The following is a 25,053-nucleotide window of genomic DNA, read 5'->3' as shown; positions in this document are numbered from 1 at the left end:
GGGTCATTATCATGGGTGACTTTAACTTTCCAAATATTAATTGGAACCTTTATAGGTCGAATAGTTCAGATGGGGCAGTTTTTGTACAGTGTGTACAGGAGAATTTCCTGACACATTATGTAGATAAGCCAACAAGAGGTGGGGCCACATTGGACTTGGTACTGGGGAATGAACCAGGACAAGTGTTAGATTTATTTGTGGGAGAGCACCTTGGAGATAGTGACCACAATTATTGCAATGGAGAGGGATAGGGCCACAGGGCAGGGCAAGGTTTATAATTGGGGCAGGGGTAATTCTGATGCAATTAGACAAGAATTAGGGAGCATAAGATGGGAACAGAAACTGTCAGGTATGAGTACAAATGAAAAGTGGAGCTTGTTCAAGGAACAAACGCTGCTTGTCCTTGATAGGTATGTCCCTGTCAGGCAGGGAGGAAATGGCCGAGTGAGGGAACCATGGTTCACAAAAGAGGTTGAATGTTTTTTCAAGAGGAAAAAGGAAGCGTATGTAAGGATGAAAAAAACAAGGTTCAGTTGGGTCACTTGAGTGATAAAAGGTAGCAAGGAATAAGCTAAAAAAAGGGCTTAGGAGAGCTAGGAGGGGGCATGAGAAGTCCTTGGTGGGTCAGATCAAGGAAAACCCCAGGGCTTTTTACTCTTACGTGAGAAATTAAAGAATGACCAGGGTGAGGTTAGGCCTGGTCAAGGATAGTAATGGGAACTTGTGCATGGAGTCAGAAGAGATAGGAGAGGCGATGAATGAAAACTTTTCTTCAGTGTTCACCAAGGAGAGGGACCATAATTAAGGGTGAGAGTGTGATACAGGCTGATAGGATGGAGGAGGTAGATTTTCTGAGGGAAGATGTATTAGCAATTTTGAAAAACATGAGGGTCGATAAGTCCCCTGGGCCAGATGGGATATATCCTAGGATTCTTTGGGGGGCAAGGAATGAGATTGCAGAGCTTTTGGCTTTGATCTTTGGGTCCTCACTGTCCATGGGGATAGTGCCAGACTGGAGAGTGGTGAATGTTGTTCCTCTGTTCAAGAAAAGAAATAGGAATGACCCTGGTAATTATAGGCCAGTTAGTCTTACTATAATGGTCAGTAGGTTAATGGAAAAGGTCCTGAGGGACAGGATTTATGACCATTTGGAAAGATGTGGTATGGCAGCATAGTAGTTAGCACTGCTGCCTCACAGCGCCAAGGACCTGGGTTTGATTCCTGGCTTGGGTCACTGTCTGTGTAGAGTTTGCACGTTCTCCTCATATCTGCGTGGGTTTCCTCCGGGTGCTCCGGTTTCCTCCCACAATCCAAAGATGTGCGGGTTAGGTTGATTGGCCATGCTAAATTCTCCCTTAGTGTCCTGAGATTCATAGATTAGAGGGATTAGTGGGTAACATATATAGGGATATGAGGGTAGAGCCTGGGTGGGATTGTGGTCGGTACAGATTTGATGGACTAAATGGCCTCTTTCTGCACTGTAGGGTTTCTATGATTCTATGCAGTTTAATCCGGGATAGTCAGTATGGATTTGTGAAGGGTTAAGTCTTGCCTCACAAATTTGGTTGAATTCTTTGAGTGTGTAGACAAAGGTAGAGCGGTTGATGTCGTATACATGGATTTTAGTAAGGTGTTCGATAAGGTTCCCCATGGTCGGCTCATGAAGAAAGTAAGGAGATGTGGGATAGAGGGAAATGAGGCCGATCGGGTAAGTAACTGGCTGTATCATAGAAGACAGAGGGTGGTGATGAAGGGAAACTTTTCAGACTGGAGGCCAGTTACCAGCGGTTTACCACAGGGATCAGTGCTGGGTCCTCTGCTATTTGTGATTTTTATCAATGACTTGGAAGAAGGGGCTGAAGCGTGGGTTAGTAAATTTGCTGATGACACCAAGATTGGTGGAGTAGTGGATGAGATGGAGGGATCTTGCAGGCTGCAAACAGACATTGATAGGATGCAGAGCAGGGCGGAAAAGTGGCAGATGGAGTTTAACCCTGATAAGTGTGAGGTGATTCAGTTTGGTAGGACAAACTTGAATGCGGATTACAGGGTCAATGGGAGGGTTCTAAAGAATGTGGAGGGACAGAGAGATCTTGGGGTTCAAATCTACAGATCTCTGAAGGTTGCCACTCAAGTGGATAGAACTGTGAAGAAGGCTTATAGTGTGTTAGCATTTATTAACAGGGGGTTAGAGTTTAAGAGCTGTGGGGTTATGCTGCAACTATACCGGACCTTGGTGAGACCACATTTGGAATATTATGTGCAGTTCTGGTCACCTCACTATAAGAAGAATGTGGAAGCATTGGAGAGAGTGCAGAGGAGATTTACCAGGATGCTGCCTGGTTTGGAGGGTAGGTCTTATGAGGAAAGGTTGAGGGAGCTGGGGCTTTTCTCTTTAGAGTGGAGGAGGATGAGAGGCGACGTAATAGAGGTTTATAAGATGATGAGGGGGATAGATAGAGTGGACATGCAGAGACTATTTCCTCAGGTGGATGTAGCTGTTACTAGGGGAGCGTAACTACAAGGTTCATGGTGGGAGATATAGGAGGGATGTCCGAGGTAGATTCTTTACTCAGAGAGTGGTTGAGGTGTGGAATAGACTGCCTGCTGTGATAGTGGAGTCGGACACTTTAGGAACTTTCACGCAGTTATTGGATAGGCACATGGAGCACTCCAGAATGATAGGGAGGGAATAGCTTGATCTTGGGTTTGGACAAAGCTCAGCACAACATCGAGGGCCGAAGGGCCTGTACAGTGCTGTACTGTTCTATGTTTCTATGTCTTCTGACAGTGCTGCACTCCCTCAGCACTGACCCTCTGACAGTGCGGCACTCCCTCAACACTGACCCTCTGACAGTGCGGCACTCCCTCAGCACTGACCCTCTGACAGTGCGGCACTCCCTCAGCACTGACCCTCTGACAGTGCGGCACTCCCTCAGCACTGACCCTCTGACAGTGCGGCACTCCCTCAGCACTGACCCTCTGACAGTGCGGCCCTCCCTCAGTACTGACCCTCTGACAGTGCGGCACTCCCTCAGCACTGACCTTCTGACAGTGCGGCACTCCCTCAGCACTGACCCTCTGACAGTGTGGCACTCCCTCAGCACTGACCCTCTGACAGTGCGGCACTCCCTCAGTACTGACCCTCTGACAGTGCGGCACTCCCTCAGCACTGACCCTCTGACAGTGCGGCACTCCCTCAGCACTGACCCTCTGACAGTGCGGCACTCCCTCAGCACTGACCCTCTGACAGTGCGGCACTCCCTCAGCACTGACCCTCTGACAGTGCGGCCCTCCCTCAGCACTGACCCTCTGACAGTGCGGCACTCCCTCAGTACTGACCTTCTGACAGTGCGGCACTCCCTCAGTACTGACCTTCTGACAGTGCGGCACTCCCTCAGTACTGACCCTCTGACAGTGCGGCACTCCCTCAGCACTGACCCTCTGACAGTGCGGCACTCCCTCAGCGCTGACCCTCTGACAGTGCAGCACTCCCTCAGCACTGACCCTCTGACAGTGCGGCACTCCCTCAGCACTGACCCTCTGACAGTGCGGCACTCCCTCAGTACTGACCTTCTGACAGTGCGGCACTCCCTCAGTACTGACCCTCTGACAGTGCGGCACTCCCTCAGTACAGACCTTCTGACAGTGCGGCACTCCCTCAGTACTGACCTTCTGACAGTGCGGCACTCCCTCAGCACTGACCCTCTGACAGTGCGGCACTCCCTCAGTACTGACCCTCTGACAGTGCAGCACTCCCTCAGCACTGACCCTCTGACAGTGCGGCACTCCCTCAGTACTGACCCTCTGACAGTGCAGCACTCCCTCAGCACTGACCCTCTGACAGTGCGGCACTCCCTCAGTACTGACCCTCTGACAGTGCAGCACTCCCTCAGCACTGACCCTCTGACAGTGCAGCACTCCCTCAGCACTGACCCTCTGACAGTCCGGCACTCCCTCAGCACTGACCCTCTGACAGTGCGGCACTCCCTCAGCACTGACCCTCTGACAGTGCAGCACTCCCTCAGCACTGACCCTCTGACAGTGCAGCACTCCCTCAGCACTGACCCTCTGACAGTGCAGCACTCCCTCAGCACTGACCCTCTGACAGTGCGGCACTCCCTCAGCACTGACCCTCTGACAGTGCGGCACTCCCTCAGCACTGACCCTCTGACAGTGCGGCACTCCCTCAATGCTGCGCTGGGATTTTGTGTTCAAGTATCTGGATAGAAATTCTCTGAGGTCAGAGGTGAGAGTTGGCCCCTGAGTCATGGCTGATACCTGTGTGTGATGTGTTACCGAGAGACTGTTCACCTCCTGGTTTTACTCACCATGCCCTCTACGTTCCTGTCTCCCTTCCTGTCTCCATCCAATGGCTGACAATCCTCAGCGTGTCCGTTACAGAAACAGCTCCCCCGGACAATCAAGTCATAGACAGCGTAATGAGCAAATCTCTGGGGTTTCTCGATCGGCCTCGCAGGGGCACAGGGGCATTCCTGTTGCTTCAGTAACTGCAGTCGGAGGTTGGTGACCTTCATGATGTCCTGAGCCTCTGCACTGTAAGGGTTTTCAATCCTATTGGCTGGAGTTAAGGCACGGAATATAACCTGCAACACAAAACCCAGCGTAAAGAATCCTACACACAGTCACTTGGTCAGACAGAACGTGAGCATAGCTGAAAAGAGGGTCATGTTGCCAAAGTTTTTTACGCCCTACTCATCAGGACACAAGAATGCCAAATTTCAGAAATCACAATCTATATGAAAGGAGTACAGGAAGCTGATTGGTTGGCAAGTTAACTCTGATTGGCTCAGGTGTTGCCATGGAGTAAGCAATGGAGAACTATAGGTTTCCCAAGTTCTTGGGTCATTAAAAAAAATGCAAAGCTTGGACACATTCCTTTTGATTGCAGAGAAGGGTCCATGTGTATGAATCATAGAAACATACAGTCTAGAACGAGGCCATTCAGACAATCATATCTGTGCTAGTCCTTTGGAAGACCTATCCAATTAGAGTCATAGAGGTCTACAGCACAGAAAAGGGCCCTTCAACCCCTCGAGTCTGTGCTGGTCAAAGACCACCCAACTATTCTGATCCTCTTTCCCAGCACTTGGTCCTTGGCCTTGAATGCCTCAGCATCACAAATACACATTTAAATACCTGTTAGATGTGGAGGGTCTCTGCCGCTACCTCCCTTTCATGCAGTGAGTTCCAGACTCCCACCACTCTCTGGGTGGAAAGGATTTTTCTCACATTCCCTCTAAACCTCCTGCCCTTGCTGAGAGTCAGCACAGGATTGATCACCGCAGGACGTGGGAACAGAAATAGACCATTTGGCCCATCGAATCTTCCACACCATTCAATAGTCTGATACGATAATCCTCAACTCCACTTTACCATCTTATCCCCGTAACCCTCGATCCCCTAACTGGTTAAAAATCTGTCTATCCCGGCCTTGATCATGCTTAACCTCGCAGCCTCTACAGCCCTCCACAGATTCACTCCCCCCTGAGAGAAGAAATTCCTCCTCATCTCTGTCTTCAGTGGGCGACCCCCTCACTCTGTAATGATCCCTCTGGTTCCAGACTCTCCCACGAGGGGAAACAATCTCTCAGCAGTAAGTCCGTAAGCCTGAGAATGATCCATTTATTCCTACTCTGTTTTTTGTCCGTTCTCAATCCATGTTAGTGCACACCTCCAATCCCCCGTGCTCTGATTTTCTTTCCTGACCTCCTGTGTGGGAACTGACCAAAAGCTTCTGAAAATCCAGATTTCCCACATTCACCAATTCCCCCCTTACTGCTGGTCACATCCTCAAAATACACTAACAGATTTGTTAATCCTGGTTTCCCTGTTGACTCTTCTCAATTCTGCCTGTATTTTGAGTGTCCTGTTACCACATCCTTTGTAACAGTTTCTTGCATTTTTCCTACAGCTGATGTTAGGCTAACAGGTCTGTCATTCCCCAGCTTTCCTCCCTCCCCTTTCTTAAACAGTGGGGTTACATTTGCCACATTCCAACCTGGAAGAACCGTTCCAGAAACTGTTGAGTATTGCTGAAAAAAGGGACGTGTTGAAGCTTTTTGGTTTGTGCAGAGTCATTCAGTAAGATGTCTTCGATGAATCCTACCTCAGCATCAAGTTTGCATTGTTTGGGCTCTGTTTCCAAAGTGGCCGATAAGACCAGTCGAATGAACTCCCTTTCCTTCATGTACTAGCTGAGAAATCTGCCAATTGGTTCTTGTATCACAGTCTACCACAAACCTCCCTTTACTGGTTAATACATGCATTGGAATTCTTGTCCACTCGCCCTTAATCAGGGTAATATGTGGGGTTTAGGATGACCTAATCAACTACTTTGTAAATAGAACCCAAGCCATTTCGTAGAATCATAGAATCCCTACAGTGCAGAAGGAGGCCATTTGACCCATTGAGTCTGGACTGACCACAATCCCACCCAGGCCCTATTCCCATAACCCCATGTATTTACCCTGCTAATCCACCTGATACTCAGGTCAATTCAGCACGGCCAATCAACCTGACCCGCACATCTTTGGACTGTGGGAGGAAACCAAAGCACCCGGAGGAAACCCACGCATACACGGTGAGAACGATGTAAGTTCACCATGCAAGCTTGATGCTGGAATATGGTGCAAAGATATCCTGTGGGATAATGGCGACTGGAACATCTCACACTGTATATCACACAAACTCAAAAACGGGCTTGAAATGTGCTATCATTAGATGTGACTCCACGATTGGACAGTGTTTGCTAAACAATGCTAAGAATGACAGAGACAACCAGTTTAATATTATCAGTCAGGTGTGCTCTGGAAGCTACATATTTCTGTGCTCTGGAAGCTACATATATTAATACAGGGGGCCCCAGAAAGAACATGTGCAGACATTGTACCTGTTTCAGGCACTAATCAAAACAAGTGGACAGCCAATTACTGATTCATTCCCCAGGTCAATGCCATGACCAATCAAATTGCCTGATTAAAATTCCAAACGTTGCTTGGCAGTTATCTGTCAGTCACCATCAACTGGTGCATTCTGCATGGCAATGACTCCATCAATCAAATTACATTTGCCAACAAATCAGCATTCTCTTCTCAAAAAGTATAAATTGTTGTTTTCCCTTATACTGGAATTCTCGCAAAGTTTCCCGATGAGCGCAAGATGACTCATAGAGTCAAAGAATCCCCGCAGTGCAGAAGGAGGCCATTCGGCCCATCGAGTCTGCACCGACCACAATCCCACCCTATCCCCAGAACCCCACATATTTACCCTGCTAATCCCTCTAACGTACTTATCCTGGGACACTAAGGGGTAATTTAGCATGGCCAATCAACAACATGCCACCTCTTTCAGCAAAACTCAAGTTCTGTACTACCAACCAAATCATTCAATGTACAGACTTTCGAAAGATGACCAAAAATGCATCCACAATCTCCACAGCCAACTCCTTCAGCACTCTGGGATATAGATGATCAGGTCCAGGGGATTTATCAACTGTCAATTCCATTAACTTCTCAGCTACCTCTTTTTACTAATTTCTTTCAGCATCCCGTTCTCACTAGCCGCTTGGCTCTCCAGTATTCCAGGGAGGGATTTTGTGTCTCCTTCTATGGCGTCAGAGACAAAGCATGTGTTTAGTTTTGCTGCCATTTCCTTATTCCCCATTATAAATTCTGCTGAACCTGCCTGTAACGGACCCACGTTTGTCTTTGCTAATCTTTTCCTTTTCATATGCCATAGATGTTTTCACAGTCCATTTATATGTTCCTCACTAATTTAGTTTCATATTTTATCTTCTCTTTCTTTATCAATTTCTTTGTCCTCCTTTGGTAAATTCTGAAATGCTCCCAGTCCTCAGGCTTACAACATTTTTGGTAACTTTATACACCTGCTCCCTGGACCCTGTACAACCTTTAAACAAAATTCAAGCTCCACAATACCATGCAACCAAACTTGCATTTTATTAGCACCTTCCTCATCCCCCAAATTACATTAGGACTAGACCACAACAATTTTTCTATTTTGGCTACATGTGAGGATAGGATGCTTCATTCCAGGGGCAATTCCACTGACAAATGAGCATTTTTTAAAATAGTAAAACAAACTTTATTTTATAACAGTTTAAATATGACTCCAACAAATGAAGCAGCTTAACTATTAGCAGTTGAACAATATTTATAAATGAATGGAAACAACTTTATTTTTGAGCTTATGATTCCAGTTCCATTCATGCATATATCCAAACCACTTTTAAATAAATACAATTAGCAAACCCAGACATACTTGTTATAAATTGTGTTAACAGTCTTGAAGTTTTCAGAGCGAGATTTTGTGGAGAGGGGGGTGAATTCTCGGGAACAGTCTGCACATGCCTCTGATTTTAGCAGATCTTTAATTCCTTATTTTTTCCCTGCTTAGACCTAACTTCTCCCACCACTGCACCAGCACCTGATGGATAATTCATGGCCCTTTCAATTAATTAAAAAACCCCAAGGGAAATCTCCATCTATAAACAAAAATCCATTAGCTCTTTCCGAAGCAAGTATTACATGGCTAAAATGAGTAATTATCTGCCTCTCCCGAAACCTGGCCTGCATTACTACCAGACATACTGACTGACTGTAGAATAAATATTTTAAACATTCCCCTTAAACATAAAAAGCTCTCGATATATTTGTATCAATTGTGTGACTATCACCACCCAAGGCAATGAACAGCCAATGAAGCGCTTGTTGAAGTGTGATCACAGTTTTGTAGATCGCACAGCAAGATCCCATAAGCAGCAATGTGCTAACAATCAGATAGTCTGTTTTAGTAATGTTGCTTAAGGGGTCAATTTTAGCACCAGGACATCGAGGAGGACTCCCTTTCTGTTCTTCAAAAGGATACCTTGGGATTTTTCTCGTCCACTTGAGGGGGGCCGGTAGGGCTTTGGCTTAACATCTCATCTGAAAAATGGTGCATCCAACAATGCAACACCCCCTCAGTACTGTACCAGCAGTGTCAGTCTGGGATTTGTGTTCAAGCCTCTGGAGTGGTATTTAAAACCAGGGCCAACGCTAAACTAAAAATCACTTGTCAATTTTAAACTCTTACACTAAGAATCCCCACAGCACAGGTTAAAGTCCTGAGTGAGTCACCTGATGAAGGAGCTGTGCTCTGAAAGCTAGTAATACCAAATAAACCTGGTGTGAGATTTCTTACTGTGCCCACCCCAGTCCAATGCTGACATCTCCACATCTTAAACTCTTACCTCACCCTTGGAACAGGGCAGTGGGTTGGAGTATCTGGAGGTGCAGAGCGAGTTCTCCTGCACGATGTCATCCACCATTCCGAACATCTCCATACAATTCCTGGCAAAATACTTGTAGGGCTTCCAGCTCCGTCCATAGTCCTGGGATCGCTCCAGTATCATGGCTGCTGGCCTGGGCGACTTGAAGACCAGGATGGCATGTGTCAGATAGAATTCAGTCTCCAGGTCCAATCTGATCTCTTCCCTGGGCACTCCTTGGGCAGACTGCCACCATCTGCTCCGGCGCTGGAATAAACCACCCGTCATGCCTGACGCCGGGTGGGAGTACTCTGATTGGTTGGAAATGCATTTGGAACACGCAACGCGTGTACAGACTGAGCCGAGGTCTCCGGGATGTTCAGCATCGAGGAAGGAGCAGTATAACTCTGTTCCATTGTCACCACAAGCGGTGAGAGTTTGCACTCTTCTCCCCACTACCAGATTACCAACAGCAGGATTGCAAGGTTGGCCGTCACATCGAGAGCTCCGCCACGTCCCCCTGTCTGATATCAAGGAGAAAGGAACATTAGACAACTGGAGTCAACTGCAGATTTCCAGTTACAACACACTCCCCACAAAGCACCTCTGTGGAATGAGACTCCCAGGTGTGGGAGACTTTTCCAGAATCCCTTGAAAGAATATCAGGAAAAAGGAATCTTCCAGACCCTGGCCTCCAGCTATCAATCTCACCCCCTTCTCCCCTTCCTGACCCTTCACCCCTTCTCTGTCTCCCTATCCCAGGGATGATGGAAACACGGATTTGGTGGGAGTTGGAGATGGGAAATGGAGCTGAGGATGAGTTGCAGTTTATGGAGGATGGAGGCTGGGAGGTCAGCCAGGAGAGATTTGGGATCATTGAGGTTAGAGGTAATTAGAACATGGATGAGAATTTCAGGAACAGAGTTCAGAGGCGGGGCAGGGATGGGCAATATCGGTGGAATTAAATATTCTTTTTGATAGGGAGGGTATAAAAGCAGGAGGTTAAGGCTGTGAGGAGCTTGCCTGTGTGTGAGGTAGCAGTCTCAGCAAGGGGATGGAATTGGCAACGAGAGCATGGAGTCTGTGGCAGATGGAGGATTACTTTCCCAATATTAACAGCAAAAAACAGCTGCTGCTCTAAGACTGGATGAAGAACAAGTGATGCCAGAAATATGGAGGGAGTGAGAGGGGGGGTGGTGAGGCAGAACTGGGGGAACAGGGTGCCATGGTGGTACAGAGATTGGAAGAGGGTAACCCCTCGAAAGCTTGCGAGTATATTATCAAATAAATAGGTTGGACTAAAACCTGGTGTTGTCAGACTTTTTACTGCGGTACAGAGATTAGCACTGCTGCCTCATTGTGCCAGGGATCTTGCCAAATCCTGGGAACAGTCTGCCCAGGATTAGATAGAGCGCCCATTCTTTCCAAATTCAACTCAGAACCAGGGATTATTTCATATTTTAATAAATGTTTACAGTTAGATTTCACCCAATTTTGCCTTGAGAATGAAAGAAGGATGTTTGATAAAGCATGTGAACAGTGGGGGGGAGTGGGGGTGATGATGGGGGAGAGCGGGTAAGGTGCAGGTGTGAACTGTTGGACGCAGAGCTGAAAATGAAGCGGATTAATTCCGGATTGTGAATCGGATTAATTCCAGAATCTGAATCGGATTAATTCCGGATTGTGAATTGGATTAATTCCAGAATCTGAATCGGATTAATTCTGGATTGTGAATCAGATTAATTCCAGAGAGTGAATCGGATTAATTCTGGAGTCTTAATCGGATTAATTCCGGAGAGTGAATCGGATTAATTCCAGATTGTGAATTGGATTAATTCCGGGTTGTGAATCGGATTAATTCTGGATTGTGAATCGGATTAATTCCGAAGTGAGAATCAGATTAATTCCGGAGTCTGAATCGGATTAATTCCGGATTGTGAATCGGATTAATTCCGGAGTCTGAATCGGATTAATTCCGGATTGTGAATCGGATTAATTCCGGAGTCTGAATCGGATTAATTCCGGATTGTGAATCGGATTAATTCCAGAGTCTGAATCGGATTAATTCCGGATTGTGAATCGGATTAATTCCGGAGTCTGAATCGGATTAATTCCGGATTGTGAATCGGATTAATTCCGGAGTCTGAATCGGATTAATTCCTGATTGTGAATCGGATTAATTCCGGAGTGTAAATCGGATTAATTCTGGAGTCTGAATTGGATTAAATCCAGATTGTGAATCAGATTAATTCCGGATTGTGAATCGGATTAATTCCGGAGTCTGAATCAGATTAATTCCGGATTGTGAATCGGATTAATTCCGGGGTCTGAATAGGATTAATTCTGGAGTGTGAATCGGATTAATTCTGGAGTCTGAATTGGATTAAATCCAGATTGTGAATCAGATTAATTCCGGATTGTGAATCGGATTAATTCCGGATTGTGAATCGGATTAATTCCGGAGTCTGAATCGGATTAATTCCGGAGAGTTAATCGGATTAATTCTGGATTGTGAATCGGATCAATTCCGGAAGGTAAATCCAATTAATTCCAGACTTTGACAGCAGCAGCCCAAAGACAAAAGCCCAGAGTGTTTACTCATTCCTAACCCACACACACGAGCAAATCACAAATGAATTTGTATTTAATATCCTATCATTAATAATAATCATATTACAGAAATGTCTGTGCAGATGTGGATTCAGATAATGCTGTGACAGAGGGATGTGTTCGTGCTCTGATTGTCCTTTAAAGATTAATCTGGGAGTGAGAGTCACATCACACAGGGAACCAATGGGGGAGCATGGTGGAGGATTTTCTTGCTAAGTACGGGCTCCTGTACCCGGAGTCACTCAGAAATACCTCGGGAACTGATTACAGCCACAAGGCTGTAAATCTCTGGATAGTTTTAATCTGTAAATAAACAAGTTGTGTTTTCCCTAAACTGGTGAAGGAGCATCTTTCCAGTTAGATAACTTCAATACAAAAGTAAAGTAAAAGTAAAGTTTATTCATTAGTCACAAGTGGGCTTACATTAACACTGCAATGAAGTTACTGTGGAAATCCCCAGTCGCCACACTCTGGCGCCTGTTTGGGTACACTGAGGGAGAAGTTAGCACGGCCAATGCCTAACCAGCACGTCTTTCGGACTGTGGGAGGAAACAGGAGCATCTGGAGGAAACCCACGCAGACATGGGGAGAATGTGCAAACTCCACACAGATAGTGACCAGAGCCGGGAATTGAACCCAAGTACTGGCACTGTGAGGTAACGGTGCTAACCACTGTGCCAGCGTGCCACCCTAAGGGTCCAAGTATAAGTGGAACATGTCACTAAACATGGTTCTGGAGATGAAATAAGGAAATATATTTAACATCCAGCATGAATATAAATACCGATATGAAAATAATGCACTCAAGAATGGAATCCTATTTACTGATAATAACAATAGATATACAAAAAATATTATCTACATGTAAAATGGAGATGTATAAACCTGGTGTGCAGACCCTGTCCTGCCTGAGAGAAGTGTTTATGGGAATATTATTTACAGTGGGGCTGACTCCACTCGCCGCTAAACAGGAGCCGGGATCTTTAAACACAGTTTAGGCGATGTGGAAGATTACATTCGAGAGAAATTAATAAACAGCTGGAGCAAGAAAATAAACGCAACAAAAAAAACATTGGAAACAAGTAAAGCCGCGGATTTATAAAACAAATCAAAGAGGGGACAGAATCCTGGAGAATTCTCCGGCTGGGACTCTGCATATTGACAGCTGGGTCACAAAGAATCTGTAAACTAATCATAGATTCTATCTCGGAGAGAAATCAAGTGCAAATTATAGTGGATAGGGAGTTCTGTCAGATAACTAGCAATTGGCTTGAGATAAGAAATAGACGCAGACACGCACAGATACTGAGAGTGAGACAGACAGATGGAGGTCAGAGAGTCAGAGAGACAGATAGAGACAGAGAGACTGACACAGAGACAGAGCGTGACACAGATCTGACACAGAGTCAGACAGAGAGACACAGAGAGACTGACACAGAGTGACACAGAGACTGACAGAGTCAGACAGAGCCACAGAGTCAGAGGCACCGAGAGACAGAGTCAGAGACACAGAGAGACTGACACAGAGAGTCACACAGAGACTGACACAGAGTCAGACATGCAGAGAGATTGACGCAGACAGAGAGAAACACAGAAACAGAGATTGACACAGAAAGACTGACATAAAACCAGACAGATACAGAGAGACTGACACCGAGAGATAAATTGCTATAGATGCAGACACACAGAGAGACAAAAAGCTAGACAGACAGAGAGCCAGACAGACAGACAGAGAGCCAGCCAGACAGACAAGCCCAGATGAAATCCAGGCAGAATGGAGCTAATAGACTCTTACCCGCTAGCCCTGGCCGGCAGGCGATGGATCCCAGGAACAGGAGGAGTTTGAGAGTCGGAGTCTGCATGACAGCTCGGTAGGAGGGGGTTGCTTTACATTGCAGCAGTGGCGAGTGCCCGCTGTCCTCAGGTATCTCCCTCTCTCTAACCCTGCCTCCAGAACTGCCTCGCCTTCTTACATTCTCTGGCATCACATTTTTTCTAAATTAACAATTTGGAGGGATTGAAACCGCTAGGGGATGGGGGCTGGAACACAATTTAATAAAAATATTTCCAACAATCAATGCAAAAATAGTCAGGTGAGAAAAGCAAAAGTGGTAATTTAATAAATATATTTTTGTGTTTCTGCTAAAACTCAATGTGTTGCAGTTAAATCTGCCTGTTGCATTCCAGAGTTACTGTTACAGACAGAAGGTAACTGCTTCCTCCCCGGATACTGAGCTGCTCTATATCCTTCTCTCTCTCTCGCTCTGCCTCTCGCTATCTCTCTCATTCCATCTCTCACTCTGCCTCTCATTCTGGTTCTCTCTCTCATTCTATTTCACACTCTTTATCTGTCTCTCATTCTATCTCTCGTTCCCTCTTAATCCCTCTCATTCCTTCTCTCGCTTTCTCTGACTTTCACTCACTCGCTCATCCTGCCTCTTTCTCCATCACAGTCTCTCTCACTGTATCTCATTTCATTCTTTCTATATTTCATCTTTTCTCTAGCTTTCTTTCTCACTCTGTCTCTCACTTTATCTCACTCTTTTACTGTCTCTGTCCCTCAGTGTTTCTCTCACTCTATTTCATTCTTTCACTCTCTGCCTCTCTGCTTCTCTTTCACCCTGTCTCTCTCTCTGTTTCTAACTCTCCCTCATTCTATCTCTCACTCTTTCTCTGTCTCTCACTCTCTTTCTTACCTCTTCTCTTGCACTCTCTTCCTTATTATCTCTTGATACCTCTGCTCCTTCTTTCTTTCACTCTCTCTGACTTTCACTCTTTCTGTCTCTCTGTATCTCTCATTTTGTCTCTCATTTTATCTCTCACTTTCTGCCTGTCTCATTCTTTCTCACACAGTCACTATCTGACTCTCTATCTCATTATTTCTCTCCCTCTCATGCTCTTTCTCCCTCACTATCTCTCTGTTTCTAAATCTCATTCTTTCTGTCTGTCTCTCACTCAGTCTCTCACACTGTCTGTCACCCTCCCTCATTTAAAATCTCTCGCTTTCTCTCTCATTCTGTCTCTCACTTTCTCTGATTCCCTGTCTCTCACTCTCTCCTTCTCTCTCTTTCACTCTCACTCTCTTTCTCTCTGTCTCTTACTTTGTCTCTCACTCTTTCTCAAATTCCTCTCCAATTCGATTTTCAAGTTTGCCGATGACACCACCGTAGTGGGTCGGGTCTTAAACAGCGATGAGACAGAGTATAGGAAAGAGATAGAGAATCTGGTGAACTGGTTCGGCAACAATAATCTCTCCCTCAATGTCAATAAAACGAAGGAGATTGTCATCAACTTCAGGAAGTGTAAAGGAGAACATGCCCCTGTCTACATCAATGGAAACGAAGTGGAAAGTGTCGATGGCTCCATGTTTCTGATGTCCAGATCACCAACAACCTGTCCTGGTCCCCCCATGCTGACACTATAGTTAAGAAAGCACCACCAATGCCTCTACTTTCTCAGAAGACTAAGGAAATCTGGCATGTCTGCTACGACTCTCACCAATTTTTACAGATGTACCATAGAAAGCATTCTTTCTGGTTGTATCACAGCTTGGTCTGGGCTCCTGCTCTGCCCAAGACTACAAGAAACTACAAAAGGTTGTGAATGTAGCCCAAGCCATCACACAAACCAGCCTCCCATCCATTGACTCTGTCTACATGTCCCACTGCCTCAGCAAAGCAGCCGGCATAATTAAGGACCCCACGCACCCCGGACATTCTCTCTTCCACCTTCTCCTGTCGGGAAAAAGATACAAAAGTCTGAGGTCACGTACCAACCGACTCAAGAACAGCTTCTTCCCAGCTGCTGTCAGACTTTTGAATGGACCTACCTTGCATTAAGCTGATCTTTCTCTACACCCTCGCTGTGACTGTAACACTACATTCTGCACTCTCTCATCTCCTTCTCTATGAATGGTATGCTTTGTCTGTACAGAGCGCAAGAAACAATACTTTTCACTGTGTGTTTATACATGTGACAATAATAAATCAAATCAAATCAAATCAAAATTCTGTGTCTCTCTCTGTCTCTGTCTCTCTCTGTCTCACTCCCTCTACCTCATTCTCTCTATCTCTCACTCTGCTTGTCTGTCTCTCACTGCCTCCTCATTTCTCTGTGCTAGTTTCCCTCCTGGTTCACACATGTCTGTTATTCTGCAATGAAATTGATGCATTAAACCAGGAAGGAACACAAAGGCCCCACCCCAATACCTGTCATCTTTCTCAAAAACCCAATCAGGTCATTTCCCTTCTTTTAATTCCTCCCAGAACCACAGGCCCTGCCGAATTTGTACCAATTCCCCGCACGCTCTTCCCATGCCCCCCCCCTCACCCCCTCTCCTCCACCCCCTCTCCTCCACCCCCTCTCCCCCACCCCTTCTCCCTGCCCCCCCCTCCCCTACCCCCTCTCCTCCACCCCCTCTCCACATCCCCTCTCCCCTACTCCCTCTCCCCAGCCCCCTCTCCCCCACCCCCTCTCCCCATCACCTCTTCTCCACCCCCTCTCACTGCCCCCTCTCCCCCTGCTCCCTCTCCCCCACCCCCTCTCCCCATCACCTCTTCTCCACCCCCTCTCCCCAGTCTTTCTTTGGTGAAGGGATTGGCAGTATGTCACCCTGTTCAGGGGCTGAACCTTGCTGACACACTGGGCCTGTCTGATTCACCTTAGCTCTGCTTATTCAGCCTCACTCATCTCAGCCAAATGCAATAAGGGGAAAAAGGAACATGGGGAGACCAATCATGGCTGACCTGGAGCTCAGCTCCATTTTCCAGCCTTGACTCCGAATCTGTTTTCCTCACAGCTGAAATTTCCAACTTATCTCCAGCATCAATAACCTTCCGGGAGGCAGAGTTACTGATTCCCACTCCTGTATCTGCGGAAATGCTTCCATCAACAGCCTGATCTCAATTTAATGTCCTTGTTCTGGGATCTCCCTTCTCTATCTGTCCTGTCTGGAGACAATACACATCTCTTGGGCCGCTCTTGGATGTTTCGAGTGGCCTAGTACTTCGCGTCGTTGTGTGTGCTTAAACCTGGACCAGCAGGTGGGCACCACAACAGCTCAGTGACTATCACTGCTAGCTGTGCAGATACATGGATTTGGGCCGGTGTCTGTGGGAGTTTGCGCATTCTCCCTGTGGTTGCGTAGGTTTCCTCCGGGTGCTCCGGTTTCCTCCCACACCCCAAAGATGTGCTGTTAGGCTGATTGGTGTAACAAATTGTCCCTAAACTATTCTCCCCTGAATCTGGTTTCCAATGGGGGTACCATAAGCATAGACATGGGTCGGGGTGGAGGAGGAAAAACACATTGTTAAAATGGTGGCGCGGGCTCGTTGGGCCGAAGGGCCTGTTTCCCATGCTATGTTGTTCTTTGTTCTCACATTGTCTGTACCTTTAAGACTTGATTACCTGTAAAGACTCACATTCCAACCATTATTTTGTAAATTGAGTTTGTGTCTTTATATACCCTGTTTGTAAACAGAACTCCCACTCACCTGATGAAGGGGCAGAGCCCTGAAAGCTAGTGGCTTGTACTACCAAATAAACCTGTTGGACTTTAACCTGGTGTTGAGAGACTTCTTACTGTGTCTCCTTCCTCACCAGAGGAAATAGTTCCTTTCTCATCAATCCAATTGAATCCCTTCATTATTTTCGACAGCTCGATCCAGTCACCTCAATCTTGATGTTATAAATTTATGAAACAAACTGAACTGGTGAAATGTCGGAAACAAAGCAACTGTGCACAGTAAGATCCCACAAGGAGCAATTTAATAGTCTGTGCAGATAAGAACATAAGAACATAAGAACATAAGAAATAGGAGCAGGAGTAGGCCATCTAGCCCGTCGAGCCTGCCCCGCCATTCAATAAGATCATGGCTGATCTGTCGTGGCTCAGTTCCACTTTCCCGCTTTCTCCCCATAACCCTTAATTCCCTTGCCTACCAAAAACCTATCTACCCGTGACTTAAATATATTTAGCGAGGTAGCCTCCACCACTTCAACGGGCAGAGAATTCCAGAGATTCACCACCCTTTGAGTGAAGAAGTTCCTCCTCAACTCCGTTCTAAACCGCCCCCCCCTTTATCTTGAGGCTGTGCCCTCTAGTCCTGATACTTTGTATCTTAGTGATGTTGACTGAGTGATTTGATTTGGTTCATTATTGTCACATGTATTAACATACAGTGAAAAGTATTGTTTCTTTCGTGCTATACAGCCAAAGCATACCATTCATAGAGAAGGAAAGGAGAGTGTGCAAAATGTAGTGTTACAGTCAAAGCTAGGGTGTGGAGAAAGATCAGTGCGAGGTAGGTCCATTCAAAAGTCTCTTTTTCCCGACAGAAGGAGGTGGAAAGGAGAATGTCTGGGGTGCGTGGGGTCCTAAATTATGCCGGCTGCTTTGCCGAGCAGTGTAGCGGGCAGTGGATGGGAGGCTGGTTTGTGTGATGGATTGGGCTACATTTACGACTCTTTGTAGTTCCTTGTGGTCTTGGGCAGAGCAGGAGCCCAGACCAAGCTGTGATACAACCAGAAAGAATGCTTTCTATGGGGCATCTGTAAAAGTTGGTGAGAGTTGTAGTTGACATGCCAAATGTCCTTAGCCTTCTGAGAAAGTAGAGGAATTGGCGGGCTTTCTTAACTATAGTGTCAGCATGGGGGGGGTGGGGGGGGGTGGGTACCAGGACAGATTATTGGTGATCTGGACGCCTAAAAATTTGAAACTCTTGACACTTTCTACTTCATCCTCATTGATGTAGACCGGGGCATGTTCTCCTTTACACTTCCTGAAGTTGATGACTATCTCCTTCTTATATATTGTCCCAGAATACCAGCGAGAACACCCTGTCCTGCTCAGAAATACTGACCATTGAATATTTGATATTTACCCAAGAGGACTCAGTTTAATATCATTCAAAAGACAGCACTTCCAACAGTACAGCTCTCCCTCAGCCCTGCACTGGGAATGTCAGCCTAGACTTTGTGCTTCAGTATCTGGAATGGAACTTCCACCCCCAACCTCCTGACTCAATGAGTTGCCATCAATTCATTGTAGCAAGCGGAGGAGATATTGTCAGGAAACAGACATAGTTTTCAGTAATTTTGCACATGGCTACATCTGGATTACATCAGAAGTCATCCTAAGTTTGGTGACAATCCTAAGATTGGGAAGCAGTAGGGGTCTGTTGGCATGGCTGGGTATTAAGAGATTGTTTGAAAGCTTGAATGCACATGGCAACCCAAGACTGAGGAATACTGAAAGGTGAGACTGAAATCCTGGAAGTGGATCCTTGGTGAAGGCATCTGAGGAAAAGTTTTGGAAGAAGACTTCAAGGTGTGTTTTTCTGGGAGTGGAGTTTGGAAACAGTCGTGTGGAAGCCAGAATTCCAGTGAGACCAGTTGGTGCAGAGTGTAACAAGAATCCGGGCGGATTTGTTGAGAAATCCACAGGTGTGGTATTGGGTGGTGACGTCATTTGGTTTCAGAGCGCGGTGTGTCAGACCACAGTTGGTCTGTTGGTTTCCATGGACTGTGCACTTACTGAGAAGATATATTTTCTAATTTGTTTCATCATTAAAAATCTATGTACATCTCTGAAGCTATGTGGGGTAGCACGGTGGCACAGTGGTTAGCACAGCTACCTCACAGTGCCAGGGACCCAGGTTTGATTCCCGGCTTGGGTCACTGTCTGTGCAGAGTTTGCATGTTCTTCCCATGTCTGCGTGGGTTTCCTCCAAGTGCTCCAGTTTCCTCTCACACTCCAAAGATGTTGGAAGCTGAGGTGGATTGGCTTTGCTAAATTGCCCCTTAGTATCAGGGGGACGAGCTAGGGTAAATGTATGGGGATAGGGCTTGGGTGGGATTGTGGTTCAGTCCAGACTCTTTGGGCCGAACGGCCTCCTTCTGCACTAGAGGATTCTATGATTCTAAGAGGAGTGTTGTATTATAGTTCATCTTTTCAGTTTAAGAAATGTTTTATTCCTTTGTTAAGAGTTAATCAGTTGTCCTGTGACTTTGGTCACCCAAATCTCTAACCGAAAAAAAGTTAGGATTTACTGAGCCAGGGTTCCATTCCGGGTCCTGACTGTCCAATAGTGACAAGAGCGAGGATTGTAACCAAAGCGAGGGCTCTTGTGGGATTTTGAGTGAAGGATGTCAGGCTATCAGAGACTCTGGAAATTTAGTTTCAAAGGGTGATGTGTTTCCTCACTCACCTAAAAAAATCAAATAAATCAGAACTTCCAGAGGAGTTCAACTCTCGACAGAGGTTAATGGGGAGCTTGTGTTCCAGATATGAAGGAAAAGGAATTAATGGAATCCCTACAGTGCAGAAGGAGGCCATTCGGTCCATCGAGTCTGTACTGACCACAATCCCACCCAGATCCTATCCCCATAACCCTACATATTTACCCCGCTGATCCCCTCTGACACTATGATCAATTTAGCCTGGCCAATCAACCTAACCAGCGCAGTTTTCGATTGTGGGAGGAAACTGGAGCACCCAGAGGAAACCCACGCAGACACGGGGAGAACGTGCAGGCTCCACACAGACACACAGATAAGGGATACTAATGAAAGGGATGACTCTTTTTTGAGTAAAGTTAGTTGAGGAAACCCACGCAGACATGGGAAGAGATGCCCACGGACTCAGCTCTCTAACAGCTGGTTAAACCAGCAGGATTCAGGCCTTGTGTAGCTGTGACCAGCTGGCGATGGGACACAGTAATGCCCCACAACCAAACAGTTATCTGGTCGCCTCAGACAGTGCCCACAATCGCAGTCACCTTCTGCATGTATCAGAACCAGCAGCAACAGAAAGCCCACAGATTCAGCACCAGCTCCCTGCACTAGCCCACATACAGCCTCCTAAACAGACCAACACAGTGAATCCTGCACAGAATCATGCTGTGCAGAAGAGGCCCTTCAGCCCATCGAGTTCACACCGACACGTTAGAAACACCTGAACTCTCACCGACTCCCATCCGCCAGCACTTGGCCCATAGCCCTGAGTGTTATAATGCATCAAGTGCTCATCCAGATACTGTTTAAAGGATGTGAGGCATTCCCCCTCCACCACCCCCCCAGGCAGCGCATTCCAGACCCTCACCACCCTCTGGGTAAAAAAAAATTTCCTCACATCCCTCCCAAAACCTCCTATTCCTCACCTTCAACCCATGTCCCCTTGTGAGTGACCCCTCAGCTGCTCCCTATCCACCCTGTCCATGCCCCTCATAATCTGGTACGCCCGGCCAATCTTTGTGACCGTGTCTCACACACGGATGAAACGACCTGTGTTCTTAATAATGAAGACAGTGACCATAGGCAGACCCCGAGATCACCGAGCGGTGTAATCCCAGGGTGCCTGAACGAGCTGAACACAAGATCCCTGCTCTTGTGTCACCGCTCAGCTGAGAAATTATTTTCCAATTTCAGTTTTTTTCCAACAGAAATGGTGGGGGGGGGGGTGGGGAGGTGGAGCGGTGGGTGTTGTGAGGAGGGGAGAAGGAGACATGATGGGCAATGCATTAGTTGCTACAGTTAATCCTATCCTCAATACACATCTATGTAAATAGTTATGCATTGTCTGTCTGTTTAAGTGTATGTCACACAGTGGTTGTACATAGTTTCTGTTGCGCACACTGTCACGTCTCATGCCAACGGGTGTCCCAACTAACAGTCAGTGGGTATTTTTCAGGGTACAGGAAGGTTTGTGGTGCTGCTTCCCCAGGGATTAGTGTTGGGAGCTTTGCTTTTCCTGACCCATATCAATGATCTAAATCTTGGTGCCGGGGACAGTTTCAAAGTTTGTGGGTGACCCCAAAACTTGGAAGCATTGGAAATTGAAGAGGAGATTGCCGAACTTCAGATGGACACAGACAGGTTGGGGGAGTGGGCAGGTAGATGGTGGATGAAGTTCAATGTGGAGGAGTGTAACGGAATACAGTTTTGTAGGAAGAATATGGAGAGACAATGGGTGGAATTTTTCTGCCCCACCCACTGCGGGAATGGTAATGGGCGGCACACAAACTTTGACAGACTATTTAAAGGTCCATTTACCCCGGGTGGGAATTCCTGGTCTTAGGGTGGGCGTGGCCAGGAAATCCCACCCATTGTAAAATTAGGGGTAACATTCTTAAAGGGATTGTGTGGATGTAGGCGTTACCACAACTGACAATTCACCTCCAACCCTCCCTCTATCCATCCGGAGAGACTGAGGATTGGATTGAAGAGGGGAGCGATGGGTAAGGGGGCTGGACGGAGTTGGGAACAGGCTGGGGAATCCTGACTGGAATTATTTGCTGATGGACAGACTGCACACACTCAGGGATAACGTGTAAAACGGCCTGGCTCTACTTTGTAAATTGTGGATTACAACTCACACTCTTACTCACACACACACACTCACACTCTCACTCACACTCACACACTCACACACACACACACTCACACACACACACAGACACACACACACTCATACGCACACTCTCACTCACACACACACACACTCACACAGACACACACACACACACTCACACACACACACACTCACACAGACACACACACACACTCACACACACTCACACACACACTCACACAGACACACACACACACACTCACACACACACACACTCACACAGACACACACACACACTCACACTCACACACTCACACACACACACACACCCTCACAAACACATTCACACTCACAAACACACACTCACAAACACACACACACATACACTCTCTCACACACACTGACACACACACATTCTCTCTCACACACACACATACTCACACACAACACACACTCACAATCACACTCAACACACATTCTCTAATACACTCACACTCCCTCACACTCTCTCACACACACTCACACACACTCATACTCACTCATTCACACTCACACACTCATGCACACTCACAGTCACACTCACTCTCTCTCACACGCTCACTCTGTCTCTCTCTCACACACAGTCCCTGGGTACTGACCCTGTGATATTGCAGCTCTCCCTCGGGGTGTATGGGTGCAGTGGAGGTGCTGTCTCTGGAGGGGATATTGATGCCACAAGTTGCTGCCTGACTGTGGAACCAGCACCTCATTCAATCTGGATCAAAATGATTTCCCAGATGGAACCCTCGATAGTTCAGACTCACTATTCACTGCACAGTGATCCACACTAATGTTTAATTGCATCACAACATATCTAATAGTTACTGAGTTGTGAAAGAACCGATATTTGCAGAGTGTTTATTTGTCAGTCAGTGTATTAATCATTTATTCATGGCGGAGGGTTGTTGTCCAATGAGAACAGGGGGTGGCAGTCGGGTGGGGGAAGGGGCTACGTCCCATTTTAAGGTGAATTCTGGAAATGCCCATTCCCAACCTGTGACTCGCGCCGTATCCCAGTATCCGCCTGGATCCCAGCTGCAGGATGAGCAGTCTGTTGGAGCTGTGCTCCGGAATCCCGTTCTACCCTCTACCCCCGAACAGAGGGAGAGACAGCAAGGTGCCTCACGCTCCCGTCCGCACCCCGAACCTCACCCCCGCCGAACAGAAGGTAGTCAACAACTTTGTAAAGTGTTTGTAGCCGTGAGACCCGTGGTCAGTGGCTGGGCTGGGATTGGCGCGTGGATTTATTATCAGCCTGGATATTTGATGTTTAGGGAAAAGTGTTTGACTGCTGTCATTCTGGAACAATGTGAGGGAGAGCGGGACAGGGGGCTGCGTGCCTGGGTGGGGGTCAGTGCGTAAATTGTCCCCTTTATTCAACCCAGCCGTCCCGGGACAGGAATTCTGCTGGAATTCAGAGAAAGCAGAGTCCTCCTCCGGAATGTTATTGCTCAATGTTTATCCCCCGACTAACGTCAGTACAGAAGGCAATGAATGGATTATTTATCCTGCTGCTGTTTCTGGGAGTTGCTGCGTGTGAATTAATGCCTTTGGGCACTGACTAGATCTCTAAGAAGTGCTTCATGGGGAACTTGCTGAGATAGTGACAGGCGCTACGGAAATGTTCTCCCTCCCTCTGTGCGGTTTACACATCAGGAAACTTTCCATTTAAATGAGGGGAGATGGTGGGTGGGGGGCAGTGAGGAGCGGGGGGGAGGCGAGGGGGGAAACTGGGGGAGTGAGGGGGCAGTGAGGGGAGGTGAGGCGGGGAAGCGGGAGGGCTGAGAGGGGAGTGAAGGATGGCGAGGAGGGAAACTGGGGGAGTTGGGGGGGGGGAGAGGGGGGGAGCAGGGGGGTGGGAGGGGAGTGAGGGGGGGGCGATGGGGCGAAACAGGGGTCTGAGAGGGGAGGGAGGAAGAAGCTGGAGGAGTGAGTGCGGTGAGGGGGACGTGGGAGGGGTGAGAGGGGAGTGAAGGAAGGCGAGGGGGGAACTGGGGGAGTGGGGGGTAGTTGGGGGGAAGTGGGGAGGGTGGGAGGGGAGTGAGGGGGTGATGGGGAAGTGGGGAGGGTGAGAGGGGAGTGAGGGGGCAAGGGGAGGAAGCTGGGGGGAGTGTGTGCGGCGAGGGGGGGAGCGGGGGGGTGAGGGGGAGTGAGGGGAGGCGATGGGAGGAAGCTGGGCGGGTGAGCAGGGAGTGGGGGGTGGAATCTTGGGGGGGCTTGAACAAGGGGCACCACACTAAAATCCGAGCCGCAGCAATCGGGATGGACGTCCCACAAAGGGAATGGGAATCTGGGACCCTGACCCCCCAGGAGGGGCCGGGGATCAGCTGGAGCGTTACAGACCGAGATCACTGGGTTCTGAGGAAGAACCATCCAGACTGGAACCATTGGCTCGATATTCTCTCCACAGCGACTGTCAGAAGCGTTTTGTGTTTTTGTTTCAGATTCCAGTCTCCACAGGAATTAGCTTTTATCAATCGGTCCTGATTGGGTAAGGACGGCGAGGGAAATGGAGTGTCTCTCTGGATTGGGACTTTGGTCTCTGGATCTGGATGAGTACATGGGATTTAATAGGATTGAGGGTTATAGGTAGGCCGAGTAGGTAGGGATATGATCAGCGCAACTAGTGGGCCGAAGGGCCTGTTTGTGCTGTAGTTTTTTGATGTTCTCTCGGTTCAGCAAAGCAGGAAGGTCACTGGCTGCAGAACACGCAGCTGGAGTTCGCACTTCGAGTCTTTTAAGAAAGGGGGAAGCTGTTTGACTC

The 25,053-nt window shown here is 47.4% G+C and overlaps 2 protein-coding genes across 2 annotated transcripts in view; one reads left to right on the top strand and one right to left on the bottom strand.

Annotated features, from left to right (window-relative positions):
* LOC145362926 (netrin-4-like) overlaps positions 1–13,829 on the bottom strand; it is a 30,483-nt gene extending 16,654 nt beyond the window's left edge. Inside the window, exons 1-3 of the mRNA XM_080218620.1 lie at positions 13,698–13,829; positions 9,275–9,816; positions 4,332–4,607 (exon numbers count right to left, since the gene is read on the bottom strand). Coding sequence (XP_080074746.1) covers positions 4,332–4,607; positions 9,275–9,816; positions 13,698–13,764 — 885 coding nt within the window. The 5' untranslated portion in view covers positions 13,765–13,829. The remainder of the gene's footprint in view (positions 1–4,331; positions 4,608–9,274; positions 9,817–13,697) is intronic.
* A 9,416-nt stretch (positions 13,830–23,245) lies between these two features.
* The window catches only part of uroc1 (urocanate hydratase 1), a 77,332-nt gene continuing 75,524 nt past the window's right edge, over positions 23,246–25,053 (top strand). The window contains exon 1 of the mRNA XM_080218618.1: positions 23,246–23,457. Coding sequence (XP_080074744.1) covers positions 23,332–23,457 — 126 coding nt within the window. The 5' untranslated portion in view covers positions 23,246–23,331. The remainder of the gene's footprint in view (positions 23,458–25,053) is intronic.

This window comes from Carcharhinus amblyrhynchos, chromosome 3 (assembly GCF_965287045.1).
Source record: "Carcharhinus amblyrhynchos chromosome 3, sCarAmb.v2.hapA, whole genome shotgun sequence".
Lineage (NCBI taxonomy): Eukaryota > Metazoa > Chordata > Chondrichthyes > Carcharhiniformes > Carcharhinidae > Carcharhinus > Carcharhinus amblyrhynchos.
This window is presented reverse-complemented; position numbering and strand designations above follow the sequence as displayed.